Source organism: Cuculus canorus, chromosome 4 (assembly GCF_017976375.1).
Source record: "Cuculus canorus isolate bCucCan1 chromosome 4, bCucCan1.pri, whole genome shotgun sequence".
In the NCBI taxonomy this organism is placed as follows: domain Eukaryota; kingdom Metazoa; phylum Chordata; class Aves; order Cuculiformes; family Cuculidae; genus Cuculus; species Cuculus canorus.
Genome location: NC_071404.1, coordinates 17,911,784 through 17,929,562, shown reverse-complemented (window position 1 = coordinate 17,929,562; position 17,779 = coordinate 17,911,784). Strand labels below are relative to the sequence as shown.

Genomic DNA, 17,779 nt, shown 5'->3' with positions numbered 1-17,779 from the left:
AAGCAGAAGTCAAACCGGGGAGCCAACTGTGATGAGGTGCACAGCATTATACTTGCCCAGTATTTTTATTCAGGGGCTATCAAAGTCTGAGAGGTACTTCTCAAAAGAATCAAGCCATCCTTCCCAGGAGAAGGACAGTAATTATGGTTAGAAAAAAAAGAAACTTGAAAGACTTTTGAAATAGTTCAAAATAGTTCAAAACTTATCTGTCTTCTTTTAGTACTAGTTCATTTTTTCATTACTTGGAAGACAGTGGGAGGCAAAATCAGCTGTCATAAGAAAGGGCAAGTGCAAACATAACCCTGAAATTTTAAAAGAATTCAGCAGAGCCCAGGAAAGTACTGTTGCCTAGAGTTTATACTGTGGATAGGTATTAGTGTCATCTTTGAGAGCACTTTATGAAATTCTGGTGGATAAAAGTGAATGGTACTAAAAGTACATTTTTTTTTCCAAAGGTTTAGTTTTGCAGCAGGAAGATATAAAACACAAAATCATACAATGCTGCTGGTTTGTTAATAATAAAAGGAGCCAAATAGATTCTGGACTGATGTGAGTTGTCATAGTTTCGTTGGCTTAAATGTTGCTTTACCAATTTAAACAAATTGAGAGTCTCTGGCTGTATGATTTGAAGTAGTGAAACACAATAAAATGCCTGAGCACTGCAAAATATTCTGGAAAAGGATTTCAGCTGGTGGATTTGAAATCCCTTTTAATTTAAAGAGAGGAGGACGAAGCCAGATGGGATGGAAATGTTTGTTTCTTAACCTCTAATATGTTAGAAGTAGTGGGATTCATGAGAGTGTGTTTGTATGTCTGGTATATTTGTGTAGATATTTTTCCTTAAATGACTGAAAAATAGTGTTTTTAGAAATACCTTTCCATCTGATTTCTTACTACATTATGTTCTCTGTTACTACCAGTTTACTGCTTAGCCTATTTCCAGTTAGAAGTGTTTCATGTTACTAGCACTTTGAACCAGTGACTGTCTATGAAGAAAGTCTGGAAGGTTAACAATATTGTGACAACAGCTGAAGTTTATGTATGCCTCTTTCATCTTTCCTGCCTAGATGAATATTTAATTTGCAAAAGAAATATTCCAAGCATTTTTCCTGTTTCATTTTTTTCTATTCGAAAATATACAGCCTACTCTTCTGGCACATCTTTTTTTACTTGCTGGCTTACTTTTAGGAAGGTCAGAATAAAATGCATACTTAAATGCAGTAATGCTAATACATATTGCATCGGCTGTTACTGAGGACTGTACAGCATTAAATTTTTCATATCAAAGGTTAGTTTTATAAGGAACTGCAGTACCTAAAAACTTTTGTGTTTCTTTACTTTACACAGGCAAACATTGTCTTGAGTTTAATAGGTATTAAGATAAAGTGAATGTTTTACCTGTAACCAGAAGCTAAAATGCGCCTTTGGTTAAATCTTTTGATTTACCACTTATTTTAAAAAAAAAAAAAAAAACAAAACCAACAAACCTGCAGCGTCTCTGGAAACAAAAGCATTGTTGCCAAGTAGCTCCTTCCTTCCCTGGCAAAACAAACCACACTAAATTATTCTCATAAACAGGTATTCTTTTTGTTACTTTTGTGTCAGCCACTATAGACATGTCTACTGTATTTAGCAATTAAACTAAGAGAGGGGAGAAAATAAAGCAAATCTGAAGTGTGGTGGGCAGAATTCTTATTTCCATTGGTTCAAATCTACTGCTTTATATAAATGGACTCTGCAGTGTTACATCTCCAGGATGACTAAGCACAGCTTTAGGTCTGCCACCTGGTTGTGCCGTAATTATTATGCAAATTGAACTATAGATTGTACTTATGAGATGGAGATGATTTGAGAAGAAATAATTTAAGAAAAGTATTTGATGGGCGATAGGCAAAAGGGATTACTTTCTTCGCTGAAAAAAAGGGCTCCTTGCACGAAACAGAAATCTTGTTATTTTTTTTAGAGCAACACAGATTCATGAAATGTACTTAAATTTACATAATTCCTCTCCATTGTGAATGCAGCCATTAATCCAATTGTGCTGACTTACTTTTCTGAAAGGTGGCTCAGCTGAAGCAAATATTAGACCAGCAAGCAAATAATTTCAAGGAGTCACTGAAGAAACATAATCTACAGTCCGACAAAGAAAAAGAGAAGCTTTTGCAGGATCTTCAAAACGCCATTACAGAAAACCAGAATGTTAAAGTGCAGCTGGAGGCATCACATCAAAAAGTCTTAAAAATGTTGGAGAAAAGCAAAAATCAGGAACTCAAGGTCAGTTTATGACATACTAGTGTAAAGATAAATTGTATTTGTGGGATAGCTAGAGCCAATTACCACAACTTAGTTATCTCCAGGTATCTCAATGATGGGCTGTTGTTATTGCACATAATGAATTATTCTTTAATTTTTAAACCTCATCATCTTCAGGTTGGTTTGTTGATTTGGGTTTTTTTTTAACATTTTAAATTAGACACCAGTGTGAATGAAATAAAATAATAAAATTATTCATAAAATAATATAGCCTATAGCGCACAGTTAGGCTGCAATGAATTGAAGCTCCTCTGGCTCTGCTCTTGCTTCAGAAATACAGGGGAATTCCTAAGTGTGTTATTAACAGGACTCAGTTTTATTCTTTTTCATCCATTATTAATTTATACATAAATACTTTAAAAGAATTATAATAGACATGCACAACGATATGTATTGCCATACATACCTTCAATTCTGTGACTGGATAACCAAAGCTTTTAAAGTTTCAAGTAGATTTATTTCAGTGACAAAATGTTAACACAGTATGTTGAGGTTCTAGAGAATGTTGCTATTTGAGAAAAAAAATGAACTCAAAAAACTTGTTGATATTGCCCACAAAGGGGAAAACCTCCTTATAAAATATATGCAGTAAACCCACCGTAAGTAGAATTTAATATTGTTTATATATTGAGAATAAAGTTCCAGCTTTAACTAAATCAAGCTGATGGCAGTAAACTGGTAAAAATTAAACTGAGGATAGGAGTTTGCTCTCAGAGCCACTACAGAGCAACTGCTCCATCATTTACAGTGTATCAGCAGCATTTCTAAGGACAGTGGATGTTCTAGCCAAGAAGGAAAGAAGGAGAGAGAAACTTTTGTCTGGCATGCTGTGATAAGTAATGACATGCAGGTCAAATCGGGGGGCTTTGCATGTTGAATGATAAAACATATTCTAACGTCAAATAGTGCAAATTTGTCATGTTATTTCATGATGTACAAACAATATCTTATAAAGGGGTGATAAAAATGTAAGTTCTACAATGAAAGACCAGATTCATCCTGACATTACAAGTAAAATAACAAGGTGATGAATAGACTCCAACTACTTTGTTTTTTATTGGTGAGAGGGCTTTTGCTTACAGGAGGCAGAGGAACGTTTGAAAAAGGAATTTAATGAGACTTTCAAGATCCAACGTCAGTCTCATAGGCTGGAAATACAGACCTTGGAAGAGAAAGCAAAGAAAGAATTGCATGACGAACTCAAGCAGATACAGAAGCAGCAAACTGTTTTGCTAGGTATGATGTCTCATGTCATGGACATGGGCTCCTAACATGATTATATGCTGAAAAGCTGTGACTTTCCTCCCATTCATTTTCTTTCTCATCTTCTGGGAAGTCAAGTGTTTGTGAATCTTCTTTTTCCATACCCTGCAATTTCAGCAATACAGACTTAATATTCTGTGTTAGCGTAGCTCTCAACTGTCGGCAGCGGAATATCAATGGGAGAATAGTCCATACAACATTCAAGTTATGCATTATCAGGTATATTAAATTGGAATATTTTATTTAGTGTATATGACTTTGCTCTTTTTTTTTTTTCTGTGATGTGGAGAATTATTATATGTGGATCAGGTCTGTCGTATTGAGTTCAGTAGGGGAGATCAGTTGCTCCATACGTACTGTTTAGTCAATTTAGAAAGTTCCCTGAACTGTTCAGAACCAAGCAGAACATGTAATATCTCTGGGTTTGAATTCAGGTTATTAAAGCTCATGTATAAAATTTTTTTTCATTAGAGAAGGAGGAATTTGAAAGTATTTTAGTACAAAGTGGATTCTCTTCTTGTTTTTTTTTTCAGCAATTCAGATTTGCTGAAAATGTCTGTTGCCCTTAAAGTTTATATGTTCAATAGCTAAATTCTATTCTTCAAGAAAAATTGTAGGGAGACAATAGAAAAAGTTTCTTTCTCCTTGTACTTGATCCATCCCTAAACTTGTACACAATGTACACTAAAGATGCAGTATGTGACAGATCTGCTTACGTAAGTGTTGTACTGCTCTAACAAAACCAGAGCTCTCCTCAGTCTGCCTTATCGCCCCCTACAAAACACCAGTGGACTTAACAGGGAAGCTCAGAGGTGCTCCAGTAAAATTCAAAGTTATAAGAGGCAATTATAGCGATTCAATCTGCAAAACAACTGCCACAGAATTGTCTCTCTGATTCCAATGTTGAATCATTGCTATTGTAGCTCCATGAGTTACTTCTCTAGTAATAGGAGGCCATTATACTTAACGATGAAGGAGTTGGGAACAAAGCAAAATGTGATGTATTGATGTTTTCATCTACATTGTATCTATCTTCCCCATCCAGCTTAGCCTCTGACTGCCTTATTGTCTATCTGATTGTTACTAGGATCTCTAAGGATGGAACTCTCTGAGCAACAGACATTATGTACTAATCTCAAGAAACAAATAGAAGAACTTCAAATGGAGCTGGGGAGTGTGAGGACACTGAAGAAGCAACAGGCAAGAATACAATTCCTACTTCGTTACTGCACTGTGTTTTGCAAAAGCAATAGTATCAAATTTCTTTCTTCAGAGATATTAAAAGTGTACAGAGTCTCTTACAGAAATGGAATGGCTTTCCTTCCTTTATGTTCCACTTTAAAACATTGGTATTTTCTATTATCTTTTCCCTATGGGCAGGCTTTTTTTCCATGTAAAGATCAGAATCTACACCACAAGTAAATGAATGAATGTTACAATAAAATATATTTTATGGAGGCTATAAAACATATTCAGGAAGATTTGATCACAAATTTTGTCTTGCATATAGAATTGCACATATAATTGAAAAATGAGTTCACAAAAAATCAATGCACACAATTCCAGTGAGATTTTCACATTAAATAATAAGAGACTGTGAATAACTAAATTTGGCCTTTTTCTTAGGAAGGAAGTAGCCAGAGCCAGATCAGATCTCTTCATGATGAACTGGAAAAAAGTCAGAGTGAAATTTCCGAACTAAAGAAAGAGAATTTACTTTTGAAGGATACAATGGAGCTACTCAGTGCTGAGTTGGAGTCGCAGAAGCAAGAAGCTGCACAGCTTCAGGATAGGGAGAAACAGCACAGAAGGTTTGCCTTAAATTCATACTTCACAGTGCTATCTAGACATTCGATAATAATGCCAGCATCAGAGTTGTTCTAAATGTGATGAGTGTCAGAATCTCTCCTTTCTAAAGTACTTTAGAGGTTAGGAGTTTCATAAAAGCAGTAGTTCATTTCACATTTCTCTTCAGCTGTAATAAAAGCATTTGAATTTATTGTTCATTAAATGTCACAGAGAAATACGTCCAATGTAGCCTTGCAGGGGTGACCTGAGAAAATGTGCCTTTGAAAGGCACTGGAAGACATAAACAAATCCCAAACTCATCCCAGCGCTATTAAAAAAAATGTAGAAGTCCCGGAGAATAAATATCCATTTTCTAGATATGCTCTCTGTAGCTGAAACCAATGAGTTGTTAAATCTAAAGGGGACACAAGATTGCCGTATGTACTCTGAGACTCTGTATTGGCTGTAACAGCCAGCTTTGCAGTGGGAGCGTAAGGGCAGTGACAGCAGATACTGACAGTGCCTCTGGGCTGATGGAAGTCTGGAGCTGTAATATGCTGTCAGGGCACAGTAAGGGCAAGCTGACTCCATAGTCTTGGTTGTCTTGTAGAAGGTGGACCACCTCCTCTTAAGAGTAGCCACAGCTCAGAGCACATGTTGCATAGCAGTCTTACTATTTGCATACAGAAAACGTGCAGGACTTACCTTTTACATAGGAGGCAAGACTGGGGTTCACTGTCCAGTGCATTTGTATGGCTGTTCAATCCTTTGAAACTTCTGGATGATCATAGTTAACACATTCTCTTTGCAGAGAGATTGAGAGATCTGGTGCATGTCAATTCATTTCTGCAATGATGTACAACGTATGCACCTAGCTACTCAAGCTGTATATATAAAAGGGTTTCTGAAGAATATAAAAGTATACCCTTAAAGAAATCTTTAAAATTATGTCATATATATAATCTAAAGAAAAGCACTCATGGGATACAGTGTCTCTTGGCAGACCGTCAGAGTGGACAGGGCAATTCAGTTGCTGTCTACCAGTCAGTAGATATTTAAAGAATGAGAAACTTTTTTCCCTTTGTAATCCTTGGAGAGTTACTTGAAAGTGACTTTCATTTCAAGCTATTGAAGCAAGATCAGCAGAAAGAATTGCAAACCAGAGAGTCCCATCAGTACCCTCCAGCTACCTTGAAGGAATTTAGTGCCTCTGTTCCTGAAGAGAAGAATTATTCACATGTCAGCGAGGAGGTCTAAAAGGCTTCAAATGCTAAAGCTGTTGGGCTGGAGGGTAATCTTAACAAGGGATAAATGGTGTAGCTCTACTACAGCAAGTATTTGAGAAAGAAGCATTAATGGAAATTATATAAGGAGAAATTCTTCAATTAACAGGAGGTAGGAACTGAAGAGCTCAAGTGGTCCTAGGCACCCGATAGGCTGCTCTGAAATAAATGTATGGAAGATCTGGAACATTAACTTTCAGTTCTTGTTTTGCTTTTGCAGGACAAATTATATAGGGGAATAGTTAAATTGGTGAGTGCATGTAAATGACAGCTTTATTACTGTTACTTTAACAACAGTGACCTTGTCTTACGCTCTATATTTGTTTGATTTGAAAGCTGATAGCAGCTTCTTATTTGCATGTGCCAAATTTTTATAACCAATTATTTAAAATTACTATTCCTACTCTTGCCAAGTAAGTGAAACCAGTAATCTGCTTGAAATTATCATTCACATTGCCATTCTGTTGAATTGTGCGATTTCCACCTCCAGTACAGAAACCTTTTACAAGGACTAAGATGACAGCAGCCAACCGCTTTTTTATGGGAAGAGAGAACAAGTCCCAAAATGGCTGTTTGGAAGGAGCGCTTTTACTCTGCCCCTGAAGATCCACTTCAGGGATTTTGCTCCCATTTCCACTCTTATTCTTCTGCTTCTTATTTTGTACCAAGTGCCAAACCAGTCACTCTCATGGCTGTGCTCTAATTTCAAGGGCAGAACCCTTTCATGGGTCTTGTGACCTTTTCTGAAGCATTTCAGAATCAAGTGAAAGGGGCTTAGAAATACATTAAAAAGAAAAAAACCCAGTAAACTGAATATCTTTTGTGAAAATCATAATCATTAATCTGAGTTTGACGTCTTTGTTTTAATCATTAGGCAACAGAAAATGGTCTCTGCATTGAGCTTATGAAAAAATTTCTCCAAGGTATAACAAAATGTTAGGAAACAAAAGGCAACAAGCTAACAATGGTTCTTCAATAGATTTCTATTGATCTGGGGGTTGGTATCAGAAAGCAATGATGTCATGGCTAGGCCTGAGAAAATGTTAGGCATTTTTAATTGATGATGTTAACCAAGTAGCAGTATCTTGCAAAAGATATTGTCTGTTAAAGACAAATATTGTAGCTAAAGGCATTGTTACATTTCTTACCTTCACTCCTAAAAATAATATTTTTGGGATGGTGGTAGGCAGTATTAAATTATTCTGGTGCCATGATGTGATGAAACATAACATCAAAGCTTCATGGTAAAATCTCAGAGATTTCAAAATAATTTTGCTTCATAAAAGCGAGTTCCCTTGTTTGACCGCTAAGATTGATATACAAACTAACGATAGACAGAATATTAACATTATCTAGAATAGACCCTCTGTTTCCTGAGGGCTGAAGTCAAGTACTTCTCCAAATAGTTTTCCTCTTCCTCGGTGTTAGTGCAGTTCTGCTTCAGATTGCAGCTGAAGTATTAAATTAGTAAGCAGAAGCTCAAAACTGTGCCCACTTAACTACCTTTGTAGTGAATAAAAGACCTCAAAACTGCATGCTTTGATCAATGATAATGAACTAGTATTGAAACGTGAGAATTCAGACATATTTTAATACCAATGAAAGGCTACTGGTAGAAGACCTCCATATCAAGCATAAAAAAGAACTGGACATACTGAAACAAGATCACCGGAAGGAAACTGAAAACATATTATCTGATTTCAGCAGCACTCAGGCACATCTCCAAGCAAAGATTTTCTCCTTAGAAACTGAGTAAGTCATTTTAATAAACTCTGGCTCGACCTGGCAATGAGTTCTGTTTGAAATTATTATTTTTAGTATGTTTAATTGTTTTATTACTCATAGAATAGAATATTATAAGTACTGAAATAGAAGTGTATAAGTATTTCCTTTGCAAACACAAAATACCCAGATATATTGTAATAAACTCTGAATTAATATAAAGCAATATACATAAAAGTTTTACAATGCTAAGTTTAAACCTGCACTTAGCATCTTGCACTTCTATGAAGTGCAAAGTCATCTTTGTCACAGATGATACCAGAAGCCCTGATCCATGATCTTGTACTTAGTTTTGTTCAGCAGAGCAGCATCTTTGAGGTTAAGCTCTTCCTTCTCACTCCATAGCAAACTTCCCAGATCAGCTTCCTATAACTCCTGTAAATAAATGCACTTTGCAGCCCCCTGTGAAGTTAAGTAGTTCTGTGGTGCTTCAGACTGTGCAGAAGAGGCCGCTCAGAAACAATCCCCATGATTATATATAACCTTTTTCCTTTTCTCTTATCCCAGCTGTGCAGCATAGGTCCAGTAGAGAGACCTACCTGCAAGTCTCAAAGCATTCAGATATTAAGATTTATCATGTTACTTAAACTTGAAATACACTAAATTAAGAGTATAAGATTGGGAAAGGGCCCTCTCAAAAATGTTCACCCTCACAAAAAAACCCCACAAAATGGTGGTTTGTAGTCTGTATTACATTTACCGTATGGCAGGTGAAATTTGTGGCACTCAGTTTCTCAAGCACCAAAATTCATTAACTTGGCTGATGAAATAATGACTTGTTTTCTCATGAGTCAATCCAATGTATGTTTCCACACCATCTCAAAGGTGTAAGTTCTCATTTTAATCTTTTCCCCTGATTAAGGCATTTAAAGAACTGAACTTACACTACAGGTTTTGACTTAGAGAGTTCACTAAAGCAATATGTATATCGAAGCCTCTCTTCTCATGAGTCACAGGAATTGAGTATTTTTGAGGCCTCTATCAAATACGGTTGGAATTTGCCTGTGGATGCTAAAATTTTTGGGTCAGAAAAGAGAACAAACAGACGAATACAGACACAGATACTGTGACACAGATTTTTTTTCTTCTAAGAAGCTAGAGTAGCAATGTGATGTTCAGCCTTGCTAGTATTTTACACCTAGGGCTGGATTTGACGGTGAACAGGTGTGAGTTAACCCTAGTTGTAATTTTATTTTGGAACTCCACAACATTTATGTAATCCATGTATAGATATTTTTTAAAAAATGCTGTTTTATCAGAAAGGCCTGACTATGTCCCTGTATTTGAAGTTTGGATTTAGGGCAGAGTACAGCCCAGGTATCTCTTGAATCTCATTTGAGGAAGTTTTTTCTGCTCTGCATTTTCTTTGGTACAGACTTAAAGAATTAGAAGAAAAGTCAAGAAAGGAGTCCAGATCAGAAGATACACACCTAATAAGCTGTCTGCAAGACAAATTAAGCGAGAGAGAAGATATTATCAAGCAGCTGGTGGTAAGACTTCCTTTTATATGTACATTTATATTTTGGAATCTGTTGGAAGGCTCCATTCCTGTTCAGTGCTTCAGATTAATTCTTTCTGTTCTGGAATACTTTGACAAATATATGCTTTTACACCAATTTCCAACAAATAGATGTTTCCATACACATAACTTTTCTTTCCCCTCAGGAAGAAAGAAAATTTCAGCACTCACTTTTAACGAACACTGAATCCTACAGGAATCGATCGTTTTCTTTCAACCCTAATACAGGATGCTTGACTCCTTCCATGAAGGTAAGATGGGCAATGCAAATAAAATTGCAAATTGTGATGTTTTATTGCTATTTGAATCAAATAGATGACCACGAAAATAAAGGTACCATTAATTTTTACGGTAATGTTATTCAGTAGAATTCTTTCCAGTAAGGCAACCAACAGTCAGGTGCTGAGTATACTATAAATTCAGTACAAGTATACATGCACATAGTTACAGGTGTTTAAGCAAATATAAACCACTGGAACACCACAGACAGAAGTCTTTCTTACACTGGAAAAAGCACAGACATTGCTTGCAGACTTGGGACTTGCTTGCACATTTCAGAGTTGATATTTGGGATATTGCATGCATCAAGGAAAATTATGAGCAGTGTTTGGGTTGCTCAGGATTTGCCCTTTGTCATTCCATCCCCTCTGTATAATGCTGTCTATAAGTAGTCATGGAAAGAAGGGAGGCCAAGTTGGTGGAAAGCACCTAACTGAGCTCTGCAAAGCTATTGGCTTTGATATATCTAAAACCTCAAGATCAAATACACAAGTTGTTTTAATTGTAATACCTAATCCATGGATCCTCACAGCATACCCTGAGAATTTATTTAAAATGCCTATACAGAAAATGATGGGCATCTTCTTTTTTGGGTGCTCCTCGTGAGATATATAGGAATGAGGTATTGTCGAGGTTTCATAGCATAGAGTAAAAACAATGTATGTGTAATGAAGTTTTCTGTTACAATAAAAAACAGCAGAAGAAAACGGTTGAAGTGCCCAGTCGTGTTGTCAGTGTTCCGAATTTAGCTTCCTACGCAAAGAGCTTTTTGAGCTGTGACTTGAGATCAAAAAGAAGTACTCCTCAAATAACAAAATCTACAAGCTTAGACCGGAGTCCTTGCTGCCTCAGAGTGGGCTCTCCATCGGGACAGTCCTCAGACAGCAGTGCTGCCACAAGGTATTTGTCCATTTTGCAGTGACTTGTAAGATGATAAACAAATTGGTATTCAGAATCTTGTAGGCATTCAAACACATTAAGCTTTTGGAAATAAAACAGTGACTCAAAGTTACTGTTTTGCAGTGATCTTCATGTGTTCAGTTCTCTGCAGATAGACCCAGACCATAATCACTGTCCAGGAAAGCTAACAATTGCAACCCCTCCCAGAACCAAAAAAACGACAGGAGTTGAAAGTATTTAACTGAGAATGCAGTTAATAGTGAGAATGGCTTTTTAAAACTTCGGGCATGCACCCCTATTTCTGTTAAGGATGTGTTTTCTTTCTTCTGTTACCTCAGTTTGCACTTGGTTGAGGTAGATGACATTTTTCTATTTTAGGAGATATTCGAATTTATCTAGGCTCGTCATTTGGCAGGGGGCTTACAGAGTTAAAAATTGGGAATCAATTACCAATTACCAGATACTTAACTAAAAACTTTAGTTGGATCTTTTTTCTTTGAAAAGCTTCAATTTTGCTTCAGATTTATGAGTTTTTTAATGTTTAGTGTTTTATAAACATGACTGAACTGTCTCTTCAAGAAATGTTAAAAATTTATGTAGTTAACTTTATACAGTTATAATGATAAATATTAAAAAAAAACCCAACCTACTACTATCCTTCAGGACAAAAGCCAGCCTTCTCCCCTATCTCCTAGTGGAGACTAGCTGTCCTGTAAATGGCGTGCTACAGAGCTCTTCCCTTGAAGGCAGATGGTGCCAAAGACAATAACCTGGGACACAGGCTTCGATCCAGTTTGACAATTACTATGTTGTAAAGGTAGAAGCATTCTGTCATCCCAGATGACTGATGAGGCAAAGCAGATTTGTATTTTAAAGAGAAATGTACAGGGAGACTGAGGGTAGCTTGGCTGCTACTTTCTTACTCTTTTAAATCAATCGATCACAAGTGAAGTCATATTTGGTACTATAAGTTAACTGAAATAAATACAAATGTTAAAAAAGCATCTTGAATGCTGAAAAATCAGGGACTATGCAAGAGGATTGATTAAAAAAAAAGGTTAATATTCAGATAAATCTTTCAGCTCTAACTAAAACTTTTACCCAACATTTTTAATGCGTAAGTTGTATTTCATATTTTTAAGACTGATGTACAGCTGCCATTTTCTGATTTTCAAGACTTCATACTCTTGAAACATCCTTTTTTATTTTTTGAGATTTTAAGTCAAGAATTATGTTCAAACATTTCTGCATAGCTGTTCAGCTCTCCTCCACACTTTCCTTCATGTTACTACCACTGCTGTTAGCGCTGTTACCTGACTAGCATAGATCCCACTAGAAGCTGTAGCTGTCTCCTTTTGGCCTCATCCAGTTCATGTGAGCGCAGATCCATAAGCTTTTCCAGGAAAAAAAATATTAAATATTGGTAAGATTGTAAGTAAAAGATGCTAATGCTGATTTGTTTGCACAGGGTGCACGGCAATGAACCACCGCAAACCAAAGATGACCAAAACCAAGACCCTCAGCATCAAGAATGGTTTACTAAATATTTTTCATTTTAAAGCAAACTATTTCTGTACTTCTCAGAATTATTAAAAAAACCCTCTTCCTGTTTTCTTTGAGGGAGTTATAATCCAATATATGATTTAGGACAAAAAAAAAAAAAAAAAAAAAAAAAAGTAATTTCCAAGTAAATAATTAGGAACAACTGCACTCTCCTACGTCTAATTACTATGGAGTTAAAGGCATGGATTTCAGAAAAAATGTGCTTTTTAAACAACTTCTGTAAAAAAAGAAGAAAAAGCAAAATTCTGAATACTGAAACTTCTGTAAAAAAAGAAGAAAAAGCAAACTTCTGACTACTGCGAAAATACTTTTTAATCAAGAGACTGCATTACTCTACAATTACATTAAATATGCAGTTTGAGCTCTGATACATCCTGTCAATCTGGCTCAGCTGAAAAAAAAGACTTCTGTAGGTGATTTCTGTAGTTTTATACGTTTACTTCATCAGTTGTTTAAAATAATTTCTGCATATAATAATATAATATTTTAAGGTTTTAATAGGTTTTTGTTAAACTTACTATCAACTGTAAAGCATGTGGTACACCTGCAAGAACAGCATGTTTATAGCAAGCTGGTTTAAAAATACTTTCTGGTTTGCTTAATAAACTGTTTTGTACAGTTAGCGTTGCAATCTATTCCTGTTGTGCTTCAATATACGTAACAATCAGCCTGATAAATTAGGATAATATATAAACACAAACATTAAAACTTGCTTGTAAATAATCCACTTGCAAAGTAGTTGTACATTACACTGAAGTGAGTCAGACTGATACACCGAGTTCCAGGTTTTTGGGAACTGCATACTTCTACATTTTCTCTCAGTATTGTTCTTGTGCCCATCAAAATACCATGTGGGCAAACGACTGCGTTTATCAGATCTCACTAACTCATTACTGGGAGGAAAGACACCCGCGAAGAAATTAACCCTCGGGTAATTCATCAACTGCTGTGAAAAGCAGGGAATTGTGCAACAGCAGCCCAGTGCTCAAGATCAGATAGCTCAGCTTCAGCTGCTGCGCAGTTTGAATCCCCATCCTGTTTCCACCAGCAGGGCCCGCCTAGGTAACAAATTTTACTTGTGAAGGGGCACACCTCCAGCCTAACCCCTTCTTGCATCAAGCAGCCAGCAAGAACTGTAGCAGCAGACACAAGCGCTCACTACAGAACAGCCACTGCACCCCACCCGTGGCAAAAGGGGCAGGATGCTTCCACAGGCCACTACTCTCATCCCAGCTGTTTAGTATTTTTAACAAGGTTAACTTGATTGGTTTGGGAGGAGACTTTGGCAAAAACGTTTGGCAAAAAGACACTTCTTATACATGCAACCAAGGAGATAAAAGAAGGTGCACAGTAATTAAGAGTGCTTTGGTGCCTGTGAGAAGAGTGGAAATGTACAGGGCTGTTTTCCTTTAAGAGTTTTCATCCACTCTGCCCCAAAACCTTTTAAAGCACCCTAAGAAGTTCAATACACAATTACTAATTCTAATTTCCAGGGTTACAATATTCTAATTAATTAACTCTGTCCTCAAAATGGTGTCCCTAGAAAGTGTCTTTTTTATATGGATGTTGTTGCATAGTAATACACAAACAGGACCGCTTTGCTATTTTTACTTCAAAATTCTTTTTATGGCTACATTTACATTACTAAATAGTGCAGCCCAGTAGAAGCTACTTCTGCAGACTGGACAGTACTGAAAACCCAGCATCCACAATGAGTGTTTGTTTGGGGATAGGTACTTTGGACCATCTCTCTGTTAGCCCAACAGACAGAACACAAGTAACCTTCCCGTAAAACCAAACAGTGATCTTTGCAAGCATTTTCATTGTACCAGCAAAAACATAGTTAGGGGAAAGCTAGGGCCACCCCCTCTAGAGAAATAGGATGCATTCTGGAAAAGCTGCTTCTACCAGAAATCATCCTGAAAAGCAACTTTGCGTATTTTCCATTGAAATAGAAAAACATTTCACGTTTTTTGGGGGAGGAAAGAAGATAATTTATTTTGCCTCATTAACTATATTTGTAGTACAAACTACATTATACAAAGAGCATACAAAGTACGCCACTGCTTTACAGTGCTGAAAATACGCGGATGTGTAAAATCAAAGATCACGTTTGCTTCATTGGAGCAGGAATATTAGCAGATGCTTGTTCTAGGTAAGCTAGCGGACCCTGAGGCATTTCTGCAGGCTTTTTGTGCTGTACACTGATATCTTCCAGGACCTGTTGCCAGTGCCGCAGTTTACTCAAATGTTTCTGAATTAATGCCTCTTTTCTCTGCAATTCATTTCTTAATTCTGAGACATCCTATGGATGAAAAAAATGTGTATTAGTAAACAGACAGCATTCATAAGAATGACTACCTCAAGAACATGTGATTTTTTTAGCTTGAGTTTTCAAGCTGATCTTACAGGGGTTCTAATAATAGAAAAGTGTCTAATGAAACAGAGGGAAAGCACTGTGAACGCACTAGCTCCATTCCCCTAGCTCACATATTTCAGAGATCATTACTTCCAGCAAAATTTTACTAACTAGTTTGTTTCTTCCAATGAAATCATCATCTGTGTTCCAACACTTCACTGAGCAGCAGGCATCCAGCTTCTCCAGGTTCATGGTGAGAACTATGTTAGCAGTCAAGTTCTACCAGCTTAAGATACAGCATCATGTTGAGAACCTCAAAAGTGTGAACAAGGTGATAACTGTACAAAGGTATCCAATCCAGCACAGGCACAGGAACTTAAAACATACCTCTTTAATTACTTGCTCTGGTTTCTGGACTGACAGCTGCAGTCTTTTTTGTAGAAAAAAGCATTCAGTTTGTCTTGCAACATCCAGGAACTTCTGGATGCACTGATCAACACCTAAACATAAAATAACAAAATAGGAAGAACAGATTCCAAAAAAAAGAAGTTTCCAGGCTGATACTGGTAGCCGTCTGCATGCTATTAAAAATGCATTTCACAGTACTTTCTAGAAAGAATATCTTCAGATTTACTAAAATGAGCTTTAAAAATTTCCAGGGAAAAGTACACTTCTGAACAGCAGCTGAGGGCTATGTCTTAATTCCCTGTTTAATATCTGTTCAGTATTAATCACACACCCTACACAGGTGCCTGTCACACACGTCTCAAAGCACTGCCATGCAGCAATCCAAGCTTCCTTACTTGTCTGTCGGGCTGCTGTGCAATACAGAGCTTCCAACGCCAGCAGCCCTAAGGATGCTTCTCCACACAAGTGAAAAAACTACTAACACCAGTTCCAAGTGTGACTTTGTTTCCGACTCTCCAGCTGAGCCCCTGGACTCAGATGGGCCACTCTGGAATTCGAGACCACAAGGATTCCAGTCTCCCAGGGTCGAATACATGGGGCTCTCACTCATGTTCTGAGGGGCTGAAGTTCCCTGCTGCAGCCTCAGAAATCCATTAGATGTGTTTACAGTCTCCCAAACTTCTGTAATTATTGCGGAAAGAATTCTGAACCGTTTCCCGAGCAGCTTTAGGAGAGGCTGCTGCCTTGCACAGCCTGGTCTGGTGAGGCATCCCTGCACGTGGCAGGGGGGTTGGAATTAGATCACAGAATCATAGAATGGTTTAGGTTGGAAGGGACCTTAAAGATCATCCAGTTCCAACCCCTCTGCCTTGGGCAGGGACATCCCACTAGATCAGGCTGCCCAAGGCCCCATCCAGCCTGGCCTTGAACACCTCCAGGGATGGGGCAGCCACAACCTCCCTGGGCAACCTGTGCCAGTGCCTCACCACTCTCACTGTAAAGAAATTCTTCCTAATGTCCAGTCTAACTCTGCCCCTCTGCAGTTTATACCCATTGGCCCTCACCCCATCACTACAAGCCTTTGTGAACAGACTCTCTCCAGCATTTTTGTAGCCCCTTTCAGGTACTGGAAGGTCACTATAAGGTCTCCTCTGAGCCTTCTCTTCTCCAGGCTGAACAACCCCAACTCTCTCAGCCTGTGCTCCAGCCCTCTGATCATCTTTGTGTCCCTCTTCTGGACCCGTTCCAAGAGCTCCATATCCTTCTGATGTTGAGAATTCCAGAACTGGACACAGTACTCCAGACGAGGTCTCACAAAGAGAGGAATAGAGGGGCAGAATCCCCTCCCTTGCCCTGCTGGCCACGCTTCCTTTGATGCAGCCCAGGGCACAGTTGGCCTTCTGGGCTGTGAGCACACACTGCCAGCTCATGTCGAGCTTCTCATCTACCAGCACCCCTAAGGCCTTTTCCGCAGGGCTGCTCCCAATCGCATCACCCCCAGCCTGTACTGAAACTGCGGACTGCCCTGACTCAGGACTTTGCACTTGGCCTTGCTGAACCTCATGAAGCTCCCACAGCCCCTCTCCAGCCTGTCCCGGTCCCCCTGGGTGACGCCCCACTCAGCTCGGTGTCCCCACCTTCCCCCGTCCCGCCCCGCCGCGCTCACCGGTGCGGATCTCCTCCTGGTCGGTGCCGTTCACGTAGTCCTGGCTCACCAGGGAGGCGAAGCACGCCTGCGGGGAGAGGCCGGTCACCAGGGAAGCGCCGCGCGCCCCGCCGCCCCCCCGCCCCACGCACCTCGAAGGACGCCTCCAGCTCGTCCACCAGCGTCGCGTTGGGGTTGCGCGGCCCCGCCGCGGGCGGGATGAGGCCGGCCGGGCCCGCGCCGCCCGGAGGCCCCGGCGGCGGCGGCGCCTGGTTGGGGAACATGGAGCCCAGCGCGCCCGCCATGGAGCCGCCCGCGCCTGCGCCGGGAGGGGAGCGGGGATGGCAGCCAGGCCCGGCCCCGCACGGGGCGGCTCGAAAGCGGCACTGGCAGCGTCGAGATTGGACGTGAGGGAGGAGATGGTCAGAGGGCTGGAGCATCGCCCGTGGGGGACAGGCTGAGAGAGCGGCTGTTCAGCCTGGGGAAGAGAAGGCTCCGAGGAGATTTTATAGCGACCTTCCAGCACCTGAAGGGGCTACAGGAAAGCTGGAGAGGGACTGTTCAAAGGTTTGTCACAAAGGCTTGTCATGACATGACCAGGGGGAACGGGTATAAACTGGAGAGGGGCAGATTTAATCTAGACATAAGGAAGAACTTCACCATGAGAGTGGTGAGGC

At 39.1% G+C, this 17,779-nt stretch overlaps 2 protein-coding genes across 5 annotated transcripts in view; one reads left to right on the top strand and one right to left on the bottom strand.

Annotated features, from left to right (window-relative positions):
* FAM184B (family with sequence similarity 184 member B) overlaps positions 1-14,446 on the top strand; it is a 45,309-nt gene extending 30,863 nt beyond the window's left edge. For 2 of the 4 annotated variants that reach the window (XM_054065004.1, XM_054065005.1), the window contains exons 5-13: positions 2,062-2,274; positions 3,396-3,549; positions 4,664-4,776; positions 5,203-5,387; positions 8,253-8,399; positions 9,805-9,919; positions 10,095-10,199; positions 10,925-11,127; positions 12,596-14,446. In XM_054065004.1, coding sequence (XP_053920979.1) covers positions 2,062-2,274; positions 3,396-3,549; positions 4,664-4,776; positions 5,203-5,387; positions 8,253-8,399; positions 9,805-9,919; positions 10,095-10,199; positions 10,925-11,127; positions 12,596-12,686 — 1,326 coding nt within the window. In that variant the 3' untranslated portion in view covers positions 12,687-14,446. The remainder of the gene's footprint in view (positions 1-2,061; positions 2,275-3,395; positions 3,550-4,663; positions 4,777-5,202; positions 5,388-8,252; positions 8,400-9,804; positions 9,920-10,094; positions 10,200-10,924; positions 11,128-12,595) is intronic. The other 2 variants (XM_054065006.1, XM_054065007.1) reach the window with 2 other exon arrangements.
* Positions 14,447-14,645: 199 nt separating this feature from the next.
* On the bottom strand, positions 14,646-17,668 carry MED28 (mediator complex subunit 28). The gene is made up of 4 exons (XM_054065009.1): positions 17,255-17,668; positions 17,124-17,190; positions 15,437-15,549; positions 14,646-14,995 (listed from the first exon to the last, which is right to left on the bottom strand). The coding sequence occupies exons 1-4, from the start codon at positions 17,540-17,542 to the stop codon at positions 14,798-14,800; spliced, it is 666 nt and encodes a 221-aa protein (XP_053920984.1). The 5' UTR covers positions 17,543-17,668; the 3' UTR covers positions 14,646-14,797.
* Between the last annotated feature and the right edge of the window lie 111 nt (positions 17,669-17,779).

Coding starts and splice junctions, on each gene's coding strand:
- MED28 (XM_054065009.1), bottom strand. CDS start 17,542: ATGCTCCAGCCCTCTGACCATCTCCTCCCTCACGTCCAATCTCGACGC. Junction 15,550..17,123: donor CCAGGAGGAGATCCGCACCG/GTGAGCGCGGCG, acceptor TTTTATGTTTAG/GTGTTGATCAGTGCATCCAG. Junction 14,996..15,436: donor CAGAGCAAGTAATTAAAGAG/GTATGTTTTAAG, acceptor TTTCATCCATAG/GATGTCTCAGAATTAAGAAA.